The 15092-nt window shown below is 35.9% G+C and overlaps 1 protein-coding gene across 8 annotated transcripts in view; it reads right to left on the bottom strand.

Annotated features, from left to right (window-relative positions):
- CEP63 (centrosomal protein 63) overlaps positions 1 to 15092 on the bottom strand; it is an 83824-nt gene that overhangs the window by 12011 nt on the left and 56721 nt on the right. For 6 of the 8 annotated variants that reach the window (XR_010343453.1, XM_021666633.2, XM_064378713.1 and 3 more), the window contains 5 exons: positions 11900 to 12039; positions 10705 to 10842; positions 8978 to 9092; positions 7904 to 8101; positions 5910 to 5996 (listed from right to left, as the gene is read on the bottom strand). Coding sequence is in view for 7 of the 8 variants with exons in the window: in XM_021666633.2 (XP_021522308.2) it covers positions 5910 to 5996; positions 7904 to 8101; positions 8978 to 9092; positions 10705 to 10842; positions 11900 to 12039 (678 nt within the window). In the remaining variant the exon portion in view is untranslated. Of the gene's footprint in view, positions 1 to 990; positions 1271 to 2069; positions 2276 to 5909; positions 5997 to 7903; positions 8102 to 8977; positions 9093 to 10704; positions 10843 to 11899; positions 12040 to 12265; positions 12267 to 12322; positions 12556 to 15092 lie in introns of all 8 variants that reach the window. The other 2 variants (XM_064378715.1, XM_064378711.1) reach the window with 2 other exon arrangements.

Genomic DNA, 15092 nt, shown 5'->3' with positions numbered 1-15092 from the left:
GTTCAACCTTGGCTGAGATTGTGCAAATTGGTCACTCAAAATTTTTGCCACTCTGCATATGTCCACGAATGACTTTGGGAGTTACAGAGTTTAAGGAGTAGACAAATTCACAAATACAAAATCTATGAATAATGAGGATCAACTGTATTACCCCAGTGGAGTCTAAGGGAACTTCCCATAACCAAACACACTGACATTTCTGAAGCAAAACACATGGATACTCACACTAAGTGGAACAGAGAAAGTCTATGCATATTAACACATCAGTTCAGGCCAGGGAAAGTTTTAATGCCAAACAATTTTTGCTGCTAAACTTAAGAAGAAAGTGAAGGGAGGACTTATTCTAAGAAATAAAAGAAAACCTTTCCATGGACTTGGTGGCACATAATAAGTCAAAAATACTGCATTTTCACAGCAATATGGCCATAGCTGGTGACAGAAAATGAAGGGCACATGGCAAGTACTTTGGCACAGAAGGCAAAAAGATGGCGCAACCTGCACGGCAATGAAAGCAGCAAGGGACTGGCACGGCATGGTGTCCTAGGCTCAGACACCCAAGCCATGCTCTGCACACATCAGAGGCGCAGCCTTCTTCCACCTCCGCACTCCCTTTCTCCTTTCCAGCAATTCCTCTTTTCCTCCTTCACTGCCTGTGTCTCAGGACTATTTTGGCATCCAAAGACATTTCTTAAACTAACCATTCCAGCAAAAAATTGAGCATCTCTGAAAAGGACAGGAAGGGAATTTCCAATTAGGGTTAAGGACAAATTAATACCTTTAACTTATATTTCAGAACTAGGATATATTTTGAAAAAAGTAGTCTTGGCCGAATGTATCTTCATAAGCAAAAACTGTATGACAGGGATAACTGAGAAGAGTACCTATGATAAAAGAACCAGTAAGGAAAAAAAAGAATCACCCTCTTCACCCTTAAAAAATAAAATCAAACTAAAAAAATAACAAATTAATAAGATCAGAAAATTTCCATACCAAAGACATAAACTCTTCTTGGTCATTCATACCCTCAGACACAGTGTCAGAAAAATTGGCTTCATTTGTATCTAGCACTGAAGGCAAACAGTGAGTTTTACACAGAGAGTAGGAAGTCAAAGACCTGGTGGAGCTGCAAGGGCTGATTTGAGGACTCAGGGGGCTTAGCACCCTGGATATGGGGTCTATACTATCCGACGCTCGTCCTCTTGGAGAATGAAGACCTGTTTTGTAGTGCTCAATCTTTATTCCATCATGTCTGTGCTGGCCATGGGTTGGCCTGGATGGTAGATCAGAAAACAAAACAAATAGAAAATTGTAGTAACTTTTCTCTTTCCAACAAAAATGTAGGAACTTCACTTAAGCAAATAGCCTAACTAATAAGGCTAGAATTAACAAAATTAGCCACCTACTCAGATCAGGTGTTCTTTCATTCATTCAAGCCCCAAAGATCCAATCCCCACTACCAGGTCCCTGCCCCCTCAAATACTTATGATATAGCCAAGAAAGATAAGCTGCCAGAGTAATCTAGTGTGATTAGTGCTGGGACAGAAGTACTGGGCACGTAAGAAGGCACCTTACCTCACTAGCAGGTTGGGGTGGATACAGGAATGGAGGTGAGGGTGTCAGCAAATGCTCTGGGTAAGAAAACATGTAATCCTTATAGTATAAGCTGAAGCCAGGTGGCGTTTCACTGAATGCTTATTGCTTATGGTAACAGCCTATAACAAATTGACTAAAATCACAAAGGAAGCTGTTTATAAAAAGCCAAATTCTACTTCTTATGGGGCAAATGGGATTGAAGAGGTGGGAGGGAGCATGAAAAGCCTCATGTAATACACATGTTGTTTATACTGACAACCAGAGTGTACAAAACTAAAGCTTTAATGAAAATGCTATACACCTCCCCCTCATTAATTTAACATGATCATAGCTTTACTTGTGCACACTATACTTCAGAATTAAACACGGAGTCTCTTGATGAAGATTTAATTTCTGTAAGTCAGAAGTTATCTTCAAAGAAATGAGAATTATATTGTACCAATACACATTTTAAATAAACTTTGAAGAAATTTTACTTGAACTCTGTAATCTTGAACTCAGTTGTTCTGCTGTGTGTTGGTTTAAAGATCCTGTCATTTTGTTTTTTGCACATCTGAGTAGAAATCTCCAGCTGAGATTTGGTATTCATCAAATCTTTCTGTAGTTGTTGATTTTCAGACACTAATTTATTTAATGCCTCAATATAATTATCCTGGAGGTCGGCTACTGAAATCTCTTTTGCCTAATAAAAAAGAATACTAGAATCACTTAATCTGTATGAGAATACTTATGATCTGTGATACTGCTGGTTAGAAAATTTAGTATTTTTTAGTTGTAATGAGTTGATCTATGGCTTTAATTTAGAAAAAGTGAAGCTTTCTTTTTAGTCCTCCAAAGACTAACAGAGAAAAAGAATTCTTCAGGTAAATGGTAGTGGAACTCTAGAAGCACAATGGGCTTTCTTATGTGCCAAGGAATTCCAAGGAGGTGGAGGAAGGATGGAACCAGGATGGAGGAAAGCTGTAAGAGGGAATCAGAAACAGGGAAAAAGGAAAATGGCAGCCATGTTTCTTCTTCAAGAAGGTGAAGGTTGAATAACCCCAGAATACCAAGGGAAGAAAACAGAGACCTAGTTCAAGGAAAGAAATTTGAACAAAAAGTTCTGAGAAAAAAATCTGGCTGGCAGGGACAACTTTTAAATAAATACTCTCTGATCTTAAACACTTTTCTACAATGTTGGCATCTACTCATATATAAATTTGGACATGATAAAGCAGGATTCAAGTATACAGTGGGAATTACTATTCTGATCTGGTATCAGAAATTTTATTGTTCTTTAATTCTAGGTGTTTCCTGGTAAGATACTACTTGAAAAAATGGCAGTCTGGGTGATTTTTTTTTTTGTAATGACAAAATAATTAGTATTCTGCAAAGTTATGGTAATATTCTTTGGAGTTTAATACCATGGTTAGCTTGGTCTTTCCTGTAAAAAAAAAAAAAAAATCTGAAAGTAAGCTGGTCAAGAGTGGTCTGACAAACGTAATATTCCTAACAAAAACATAAACTTTAGAATATACCTGTGAACTATCTGTGTACAAGTAGTGACTACAAGCTACAAAATCTTTCAACAAGCTGCCAATGCCAGGTAAAATATCAAGGAAGAACATTCACAGGACAGATGAGTTAAGATGAAACTATTATCAGTTTTTAAAACATGGTAAATCATTTATTTTATCAGAGCTGTTGCTTTCATTATTAAGATAATTAGGTAATTTATTAAAATAGACATTTAACCCAAACATTCATTTGTAAAAGTAACGTCAGCTTCCTACATGGTAAAATGCAAAAGGGCACTTTCTAACAATTATTCTTAATAATATCTACAATATATTCACACTATAATTTCAAAACTAGAGAAAGCTTATACTGCTGATAAGAGTTTTCACTAGTTTGATGTGTGATGTCATTAAACATACTTACTAAAAAATGATAATGCTTGCCTTTATCAGGCATGTTTTGCACACACCAGCTGTGTAAGAAAGAACAGTATTACCACTATTATTGATAGCTGGAAGTTTCAGGAGAAATTAAGCTGAATACAATCTCTGGTCATGGTCTGACTTAAGTTCCCCTGAGAGTTCTCATTCTTAAATATGAACGGATAATCACTGCATAAGATAAAAGTCTCTCAATCAAGTACTGCTGAATCCTAAGCCTTTACAGAATTCTGTGGTGTAAATCAGTTTAGTTTTTGGATTTATACACTACTAGCTTAGTATTGGCTTTATTAGGGGATATCAAGTTCCCTCCCTCCCTTCCTTCTTTCCTTCCTTCCATTTTCCGCCTTACAAAATGTTTAGCTATTGTCTCCTCTCCTATTAGTCCCAACCTTGTGGGTTTGTCCTTTAAAAGTAATCCTTTCACGATATTTTTAGAGGGATTTGAAGATAAAGCAAGATTAGATGAATGTTTTCATCTGCCACCTTCAATGACTGTAATATTTAATAGAATCACAAATTAATGATTTAAAGAAACATTTAGTTTATTTCAAAATTTTGGGTATCGCAAACAATACTGCAATGACCATTTTGTACACATTTTCTTCTAGTGAATGGCTTCTATGGGAATGTAAATAGGTAAGACCATTCTGAAAACAATTCAGCAACGACTATCAAAATCAAAAACACACAGGACCCAGGAATTTAGAGGCTATATGTATTTACACATTTGATGGATATTGCTAAGCTGTCCTCTAGAAACGCCATATCACTTTCTCATTGACAGTACAATAAATCTGTTTCCCTACATCCTCCTAACACTGGCGCTATATATATATATTCGCGCTATATATATATATACACACACACACATTAAAGTGTGTATGTATATATATATATACATACACACACTAAAGTATATATACATATACATATATATACACACACACTAAAGTATATATACATATACATATATACACACACACTAAAGTATATATATACACACTAAAGTATATATATACACACTAAAGTATATATATATATAGTTTAGTTTTTAAAGGTATATATAAAGGTATATATATATATATATACTTTAGTTTTTAAAGGTCATCATCAAAGCAATTAGTAAAAGAATGTCGATTTATTTTGCTTTGATTATTAGAGAGGTTGAAGAGTTTTTTCTTTGTTTACTGGACATTTATATTAATTCTGTGAAGTATCTATTTACATCCTTTGCCTATTTTTCTACTGGATTATCTCTTCCTTATTATCTTTGTAAAAAAATTTTATATATTAATTCATATTAACCTTCTGTCTGATTATAGATTGTTTTCTCCCTATTATTCTTTTTTAATGGGGCCTTTTGCCATCCAGAAACTTCACATTTTTATGTTGTAAAATCCTTTATGGCTTCATGATGTTTGGAGAATCTTACCCTTTTGAAAGATTACAAAATTAGTCCCCCATTTTTCCAGTTGAAATAAGGTACTGTATGGCCTTTTGTACATTCTTCCACCCCAGTATCCACAATCCAGGACTGTAGAATTAGAACTTGTGAGAGCAAAGAGGAAGCACCTTTTAAACTATATATCTTTTTGGAGGAATACTCTCTGGAAATGCAGGAAAAGAGCATTTATACGATTTTGAAACATCTGACCTACACCAAGAAAAGATGGGTCAGAATAGATGAGTCATTTTGCAAATTATAGGAATTTTGTAACTAAATAGTTACAAGAGCATCTGTACTGTTTGTAACTCACTGTTGGGTAATCATGTTCTCTCTGGTGTCACAGAAACTTGTATGCATTTCTAGCCCTTGCTAATAGATTTGTCTCTTAAAGGCTAGAGTAATTTGAGTGAGTACAGCTGATCCAAAATCTCTCTTAAAAGCAAGAAAGCTATCTTATTCATCCTGTGTTCACTATAGCATGTACTAAAATTCTTTGAATATAAAAGATTCTAAAATATTTTATTATGTGAACTATATCTTGTAGAAATAAAATTAAAACTAAATTATTTTAAAGACAATACTTTCTAAAAAGATAAAATGAACATAATAATCATTAACAATAATACCACCATCTAGCATATATTACATACTCACCAAATGCCAGGTACTATGCTAAGTCTGTCATATAAATTCTTCCAACTAAGAACACAGACTGTAGGTATATTTTATCACATACGTAATATAAAAAATACCTTCCTACTACTGGAGTGGAGAGTCATATTTTGCTCACTTCCAGCATTGTTTTGCCTTCACTTTCTTTGAGAAAATTTCTAAGTTGATCTTAACCTTCTCTTTATAATATCAATATTTACAAAGTGGTTTTTTTTTGAAGGCTTGGATAGTAAAAAAACAAGTTTCTATTTATGTACCTCATGCAAACCCAATTCCAATTTCATCACCATTTCATTAAGACGACGATTTTCTAATTTGAGTGACTCCAGCTGATCCAAAATCTCCTGAAAAAGGGAAAGCAGAAAAAAATAAATACAACATGTAACTCAAATGCATCTTTTGTTTTTTTTTTTTTTTTTTGAGATGGAGTTTCACCCTGTCACCCAAGCTGGAGTGCAATGAGGCCATCTTGGCTCATTGCAACCTCTGCCTCCCTCAAGTGATTCTCCTGCCTCAGCCTCCCAGGTAGCTGGGATTACAGGCTCGGCTAATTTTTTGTAACTTTAGTAGAGACGGGGTTTTACCATTTTGGCCAGGCTGGTCTCAAACTCCTGACCTCATGATCCGCCTGCCTCAGCCTCCCAACGTGCTGGCATTACAGGTGTTAGCCACTGCACCCTGCTTCAAATGCACCTTACAAAATTTTTCCACGTGGAATTTTCGTTAGGCTAAGTTACATTCTTCATTTATAAATAAATAAATAAAGAGAGAGAGAGAGAGAGAGACTTTCTGAAAAGATTTTTTAGGTGTTATTAAGGCGAATGAAGATGAATGGGATGAAGATATCATTCTAACAGGATATATCAGATGATGAAGCAGCAAAGTTTTAATTCACTGGAAATCCCTTAAATCCCTACCCATTCTCCTGTGCTAGCCTCCTCCAATTTGGCTTCTACCTGCAACATCACATAGAATTGTACTTCATTCACAAAATAATAACTTATTTTCAGTTCTCATTCCCCTTAGCTTTTATGGTTGACCATTTCCACTTGAAAAGATTCCTTCTTTCCTTGGCTTGGCAAAAACTATCCAATTTCTCTCCTCATTGCTCCCATTTTTAAGCTTCATTCCAAAATCTTTCTCACCCTAAATGAGAAGTATCCTAAGTTTGGTTTGAGTCACTTCTCTTCTTATGCTATGCTTTCTCACTATAATTGTTAAGGGGTCTCTTAGGGAGTTTCAAATGTTACCATGAAGAAAGGACACCCAGAGCTAAATGCTTAATCCTGATTTTAATCTTAAACTCCAGGCCTTCAGTGGAACTGACTATTATCCATACAAAATCCCAGCCTTTATTCCAAACAAATGTGTCAAACCAATGTCCTCTCCACCAGCTTCCCCAGTCTGTATACTTTTCACAAATTCATCATCTTTCACCAAACTTGCTCCCTGTCTTTTCTCTATTTAATTAAAGAGCATCACTTTCCATCAGCTGCCTAAGCTTAAATCCTGAGGAACATTGTTCCTTAACTCTACCTACCTCACCCTCCCTGCCAATCAAATACAAAGCCCAGTCATTTTTAACAGCCTAGTGTCTCCAGAATTCATCCATTTCCCTCTCCCTTTCTTGCCATTTCTCAGGCCACCATGTTACATCTGTAACAGCATCTGGGTGCTCCCTTTGTCTCCTTGCTTAGTCTCCATTTAAGGACCATTCAATTTTACTCCTGATTGTAGTCATTCCCTACTAACCTCAAGGTCACAGTATATCTCCTTTACGTGGCTAACGAAGCCCTTCAGGAGCCAGTCCCTGCTTTCCAGTTTCCTGCCTTCCACTCTTCCCACTTCTACTCTAGTTTCAACCACAGTGAGCACGTTCTAGTCTCTCTTAGAGACCTCTGTATTTGCCTGTGCCTGAAACATTTTTCCTCCCCCTCAACCCAGCTCACTCCTAACTCAGTTTCACTATCACACCTTCTAGAAGTCCTCTGCAGTGAGTGGTCTAGATTCAGGCTGCCTGTGATCGCTAGTGATTCTCACTATACACCAATGATATAGTCACTTTACTTTTCTGTGTCTACTCTCACCTTCCCACCATCTTCACTAAACTCTTTGTTAACCAGCATACCCTCAGCTCAAGCCAGGTATCTAATAAAAATTTACTGAATTAAATATTATGAAAATTACATCTTTAATCAACTCCATCTTAAAAAAAATTTCAAATTTAAGGAAGTTTTTGTTCAGGCTTCACCTTATGCTCTACTGCTTTTTCTTCTGCCCTCTGCATCTCTGCTTTGAGTCGCTTTTCCATGTCTGAGGAAGAACCTTTGGTGGAAGCAATAGTGATATCTCGTTGATGTAACTCTTGAGTTAGATGGGAGATTTCCAACTTCATTCCTTCTAGTGCAGAACTATAACTTTGTTCAGCCTGTAAAATCTGTTCTTTCAACTATAAAGCAGAAAAGAAAGCACCAAAAGTTAAAAGCAAGCATTTAGACGGAATAATATGTTAATAGCTAATAAAATAAAAGTTTACCTTATCTCAAGACATTAAATTTCTCATAAATTAAATCTACAGAAAAATTAGCAATTTACCAAGTTGCATATCCATACTGACGTCAGGTGGTTATACCTACAATCATTTCTTATACTTCAAAACAGGGAGAGATGGGTTATTCAAGTGCTGAGGACCAGAATCAAAGTCCATGGACACAAAGGACAGCACATGTGACCTTCATTCTTTTTTTAGTTGCGAATCGAGAAGTTTCGCTCATGTGGTATCTTGGTTCACAGGATAACAAATAGAAAGGGTAAGAGAAGAAAGGAGCTAGAAGTAATCTTAAAGAAGTAATAAAAAATACAAATCAACAAATAGGACAGTTAGGGCCCTTTGATATAGACACAAACAGCTCTGCATACCTCAATAGCCGACAAGGATATTAACTACATTACAACACAGGAGACAATATATAAATACTCATCTTTAAAATAAGAAAATATTAAACAACAATTCACTTTTTTTTGCAAGCAACCAAGTGTATGTCTTTTAGAAAACTTTTCATCAAAACATGTTTAAAATAAAGATTTTGAGTTCAAAAGGGGCAGCCTTCAGTTATCTTAAAAATATGTACTGGGCATCTGGGGGATGCCAGAGAAAGAACGCACTTTCCCTATGCATATTCCAGGTTCTCTTCCACTCCTAAATATCAAGTGGTCCCTTGAACTACATTATTCTCTCATTAAAAATAACCGCTACAATCTCCCAACCCACAGCTCAGTCCATAAACACATACAATTTTGCAATCCTAGGTATGTAGATTCTTACCTTCTTAATCTCTGCCCTGTATTCATTGTTATGTGCTTCCATCCTCTTCACTTCTTCGTACTTTTCCATTAGTTCTTGGCTCAGCTGTTTACATGTTGCACTCACAGATTCCAAACTGAATGACAAAAATAAGATCCCATATTTAAAACAGAACCAAAATCCTGAAACCTATAAATTGGACTATCTAATTTAATTCTTGATGTTCAAAAATACCCAGCCAATATCTTAAACATCACCTCACTCATTTATAGTGTTACATTTAAAATATTACTAAAAAGCCAATCAATAAAAAAATCTATGATAAAAATGTAAATTGTTGTCCTAATGTCAGAATAATAAACTTCATTTAATGGAAGAGTACACATATACCTCAACGATAACGAAGACTATCTCAAGTGCCCCAAGTATTCCAAGAGGAATAAAGCAAAAAATATGTGTGTGTATGTATGTTTGTGTACTTAACATGTAGATAAAATTAAGAAAATACTTAGTGGTTTCTGAAACCAGAAATAAATGTAAAAACAAAAAAATATTACTTAAAGATAACCTAAAAAGTGTAAAATGACATTTCTCTTGTTGTTTGACTTAAGGTTAACAGTTCATGTTAAAAGTACTTTTATCTTTCACATACAGAAAATGTCAGTGTACAAATAATGATTCATGTGTTTAAAACAAAATATCACACTCTTCTCAATCAAAAAGTTCAGAGGTATAAAAAAACAAAAAAAAAGTATGACAATGATACGAGTTTAGGTGGGTATGGTACAGCATTAGTCAGGATCCAATTAACACCCAAGGAAATATCAACACCACAGCAGAACAAAAAAGGAGGATCACCATGTGTCAAATGTGACCCATCCCATCCCTACCCTGCTTCTGAGGTGGTAGGGGGAAAAACCTAAGTGAAGGGCTGCTAAACAGGTGAAAGGTAAAGAAGTAGAGTCAGTACAGACAACTCTTTTGAAGAATTTTGTTTTAAAGAAAAATACAGAAATGTGGAAGTAACTTGACAGAAACATAGGATTAAGGGATAGTTTTTTTCCCCCAGATAGGTGATGTTATAGCACATTTTATACCAGTGGATATGATTCAGCAGAGAGAAAGAACTTGATGATGTAGAAGAGAAAGGATACAACTACAGAAACAGGACACAAGTGGAGTGGTTGGTCTTAGAAGTACAGATCCAAGGTAAAAATTATAGGTACAGGTGTGGGCAGGCTAGTAGATTTGATGACAGAAAGATTAAGATGTTCTCCTTTAATTGCTTCTGTTTTCTAATAAGAACTTAGGGCTGGGCGTGGTGGCTCACACATATAATCTCAGCACTTTGGGAGGCCAAGGCGGGTGGATCACCTGAGGTCAGGAGTTGAAGACCAGCCTGGCCAACATGGTAAAACGCCATCTCTACAAAAACACAAAAATTAGCCAGGCATGATGGCAGGTGCCTGTAATCCCAGCTACTCAGGAGGCTGGGGTGAAAGAGTTGCTTGAACCTGGGAGACAGAGGTTGCAGTGAGCCGAGATCATGCCATTGCACTCCAGCTTGGGCAACAGAGCAAGACTCCATCTCAAAAAATTAAATAAACAAGAACACAGGTCATTTGTGGATGCTACAAAAAAAATCTTATTTTTTTCACTAGAACTATTATATTTATTTACTTTATAAATATGATCAAAAATTCATTTTAATAACTTAAAATTTTTGAAATGTGTGTATAATTATGTACCTGCTTTCAAGACGAGTCACCTCTGCCTGCAGAAGTTCCTCACTAGTACGGGTAAAATTCAACTGGGACAGCACACTGTCTAAGTACCCCTGCCCTTGAGAAGTGTACTTCTTTTCTGCCGGAGAGTCTTCCCCTGGCCTATGGAAAGACACAGGATGATTGTTAAGGCCTTTATTTCTGCCAACAAAAACAATGCACGTCTAGTTTGCATTTTCCAATCATTTTGGGTAAACTCTTTGGAACTCTTGTTTGCCTCCTGCTTTATAAAAACAATATTGGGAAAGGAAAGAAAGAGTCCAGAGATGCTGCTTCTTTAAAAAGTCAGCAGCAATTTACTCCCTTCTTAACTGAGATTTGGCCTATTTTTCAAGGGAAAAAGACAAAATGTCAAAATCACTTCATTGACACTTGAAAGCTTGTACCAAAAAAATTGAAAAGTTACAGGAGAATTCTGGCAAAAATAAAAGTGTGCAACAGACTTTAATCAAGCAAGAAGGCTAGCCCAATGGCTGGCTGCTACTAATGATAAGCAGCTACTAATCATGCCCTATTCCATCAAGAAAGTGAGGCCTCCAGGAGACAGGAATGACACAGAAGACATGAATGACAATTCTCTTCACATTTGGAGTTTCACCAAGCACACAAACTGACCAAGAAGTTTCTAACTTTTTAAACATGAGAGTCTGAGTCTCTGTTAGGAACCCAAACTGGAGGCAGAAGAAAACTAACCAAACAAAATTTTATAACACTTTAAAAACCTAACTCAGATATGATCAAACATAAAATTATGAATATGCAATATTAAAACTAGTGCTTGGACAGGCACAGCAGCTCACACCTGTAATCCCAGCATTTGGGAGACTGAGCTGGGGGGATCACCTGAGGTCAGGAGTTCAAGACCAACCTAGCCAACACAGTGAGTCTCCATCTCTAAAAATACAAAAAGTAGCCAGGCGTGGTGGCGTGCACCTGTAGTCCCAGCTACACAGGAGGCTGAGGCAGGAGAATCACTTGAATCTGGGAGGTGGAGGTTGCAGTGAGCCAGGATTGCACCACTGCACTCCAGCCTGGGTGACAGAAGGAGACTATCACAAAATAAAATTAAAATTAAAATTAAAATTAAATTAAATAAACCTAGTGCTTAATGCTTAGCCATTAAGTGGCTAAGATGAATAATATTTAAGATTAAATTTACCTTAGAGCTTCTACAGCATGTTGAGCATCAGCTGCCTTTACTTTTTCTTGTAACTTCTCCTTTAGCATTCTTTCCTCATGGATGAGATTTTCTTGAGACTGAAGAGCTGCCCTCAATTCTGTCTTTTCTTCCTGCAGAGCCTGCAAAAAAGTCAGATATGATTATAATTTTCTTTCAATTCCATTTTCTTCCTGCAGAACCTGCAAAATACTCAGAAATTTCTAAGCCAGATATTATTACAATTTTTCTATTTCATGAGGAAGCCAGGAAGTCAGACTATTAAGTTATGTAACAGTTACAATATTAACACTTATAAAGTAGGAAATAAAGTACAGATTGTAGAACCTAGTTCTAGCTTAACAACACTCTCTTAAAACACTCATAGACACACTTCCCCCAATTATAGTGATTTTAAAACACAACTCTAATAGTTTTTCAGATTCCCTCAATTTTTCTTCTTTTTGCTGCTGCTCCTGCAGAACAGTCATATTGGTTCCAACCAAGTCATTGACCCTCATGGTGAGGCGCTCTATTTCCAACTCATTGGCACAGATAGTGTCATTGGCCCGCTCCAGTTTACTGCTTAAGTGCTGAATTTCTGATTGGCTGGAAAGTTCCACAGACTCTAATTTCTGTTTCCGATTGGCAAGCTGTGCCTAGAAACACAAACTATCAATCAATAGGTAAAAGGGAAATGATAATGAATGAATAAGCAAGACTAAAATGAAACTACTATTTCCATGAAAGCATAAAGTACTGGCTTAATAAAATACGTATGTTTAGAAGGGGTAAGAAAGAATTGAGAGGCTGGGCATGGTGTCTGTAATCCTAACATCATGGGAGGCTGAGGCAGGCAGATCACTTGTGCTCAGGAGTTGGAGACCAGCCTGGAAACATGGTGAAACCCTGTCTTTATTAAAAAAATACAAAAATTACCCAAGCATGGCAGCACGAGAAGATCACTCGAACCCGGGAAGCAGAAGTTGCAGTGAGCTATGATCACACCACTGCACTCCAGCCTGTGTGACAAAGTGAGACCCTGTCTCTAAAAAATAAATAAAATAAAATGAAATGAAATGAAATGAAATAAAATAAAATAAAATAAAAGAATGGATAAAGTAAAGGAATTCCTCAGGAGAAGAGATGCTACAGTATTCTACCTACTTACACAGAAATTCAACCACAACCTGTCTGGAGTTATTTCCTATTTAAAACATAGGAAACAGGAGCTATAATGCATTATTCTATTTCTGATGGAAGTTCAGAAATTAGAATTTTTAAATCACTAAATATGTAGTTTAAATTCCACCCCCCCTCCACTTAGAGCATGTTGTAATTATTCTGTTTTAACATTATAAACATTCATATTTAGATTAATCAAAGTGACCATAAAATGCTCTTTAAATTCAGAGAAATGGGGAAATTGTGGACTTTTGTTTATTGGAGAAAAAGGCGCTTATAAGGGAGAAGAGATGGTTCTATTATCAGTTTTTGGACACTTCCTGAGTTAAAAGAGGTAAATACAGTGCATCTCGAATTGGTTTCTCTCAATGACGTATCTACTGACTACTATGTTTTAGGCTATGCATCTCAGCAATATTGGTTTTCAGCTCCCAACTTTCTAGTTTTTACAAGTTTTAATTCAGCATCCTTGTACTTCATCTACAAACTTAAGATGAATATAAGTATCTATGGATGTAAACTTCCCTTATTCTAAATATTTCTAAAGGGAAAAACACACAATTTTATTTTTAAAATACAAGTAGAGATATCTCTGGGAAACTGTTCCAGATTTAAAGATTTTATTATTTACAGTACAGGTCCAAATACTGTACTGTATACTGCATTCAAGTAAAGTAGATGCTCAAAAGTTCCCATAGCCAGAGAGAGTGTACAAGAAAGGTGATGAGGCAGACAAATACTGTTTGTATAAATTACAAATCAAGATTTCAGTGCCAAGAGCCACTTTTCTTTTTACCAGATCCCCACAATGTTATGAAGAAAGAACATCAACATTTAGGTTTAGATTCACTAGAACAATTGCTAAGCATAGAACTGTCTCCAAACTTTTGAATACAATATAAACCTTTTTTCCAAGAGGAAATCTTATACAGAATCCTGTGCAGAATAAATAAATGTGCAGATTGGGTGAGGGTGAGAAGGAGAAAAGGGTTAGAGTCCAGCTTGCTCAAATGTCCCTTAGTCCAACCCTTAACCTGTACAGCAGCCCTAGCAGAACACAGCTAGAAACTCACTGCCCAATGGGCACTCAGATAACACATAATTACAAAACACTATCTTCTTAGTACTGCAATAGCTACTTAATACTATCGACTCAAATCTGTGATCTTAAATTCAACACTGATATAATAAACTAATAGTTAAACTAAAGTATATTTTAACCACTAAGTCTAGATTTGCTAAATACAATAAACTTCTCAGTTTTGAAAAATGAAGAACATAACCTTCTTTCACTAATTTACTATTTTATAAGTCACAAAAAAATACAGTGTTTTTTAAGCATAGTGAAAAGTACATAATCAACTCAAGTACAAATTCTAAATTTTCATTGCCTAGAATACACTAGGGCTGCACTACTACATGTAGCTACTGCACAACTGAACTGTGGCTAATCTGAATTGAGATGTGCTCTTCACTGTAAAATAAAAATTCAGTGACCCAAGAACAGAATGCCAAGCACCATATATTCTCACTCATAGGCGGGTGTTGAACAACAAGAACACGTGGACTCAGGGAGAGGAGCATTACACACAGGGGACAGTTGGGGGGGTCAGGGGAGAGACAATGGCGGGTGGGGAGGGAGGAGAGCATGGGGAGGGATACCATGGGGAGAAATGCCAGATACAGTGTGCACCTAAAGTAAAATAAATAAATTTTTAAAAAAAAGAAAAAAAAATTCAGTTAAAGATTTTAAAGACTTACTTAAAAATAGGTAAAGTAAATATGATATTTCTGACATACTGAGTTGAATATATTATTAAAATTAATTTCACCTATTTTTACTTTTTAATGTGACTAGTAGAAAATTTTATATTACATGTGACTTACGAATATTAGCACTACACTAATCTCAAAATTATCTCATCAATACTAAGAAAGGCAGAAATAAATGTAAAAAAACACTTCAAAAATCATGATTATTTCTGATAATTATCTGGCTTTAAAGGTATTT

This window comes from Aotus nancymaae, unplaced genomic scaffold (genome assembly GCF_030222135.1).
Source record: "Aotus nancymaae isolate 86718 unplaced genomic scaffold, 86718_ANA_hifiasm-v0.15.2.pri h1tg000019l, whole genome shotgun sequence".
NCBI classification, from domain to species: domain Eukaryota; kingdom Metazoa; phylum Chordata; class Mammalia; order Primates; family Aotidae; genus Aotus; species Aotus nancymaae.
This window is presented reverse-complemented; position numbering and strand designations above follow the sequence as displayed.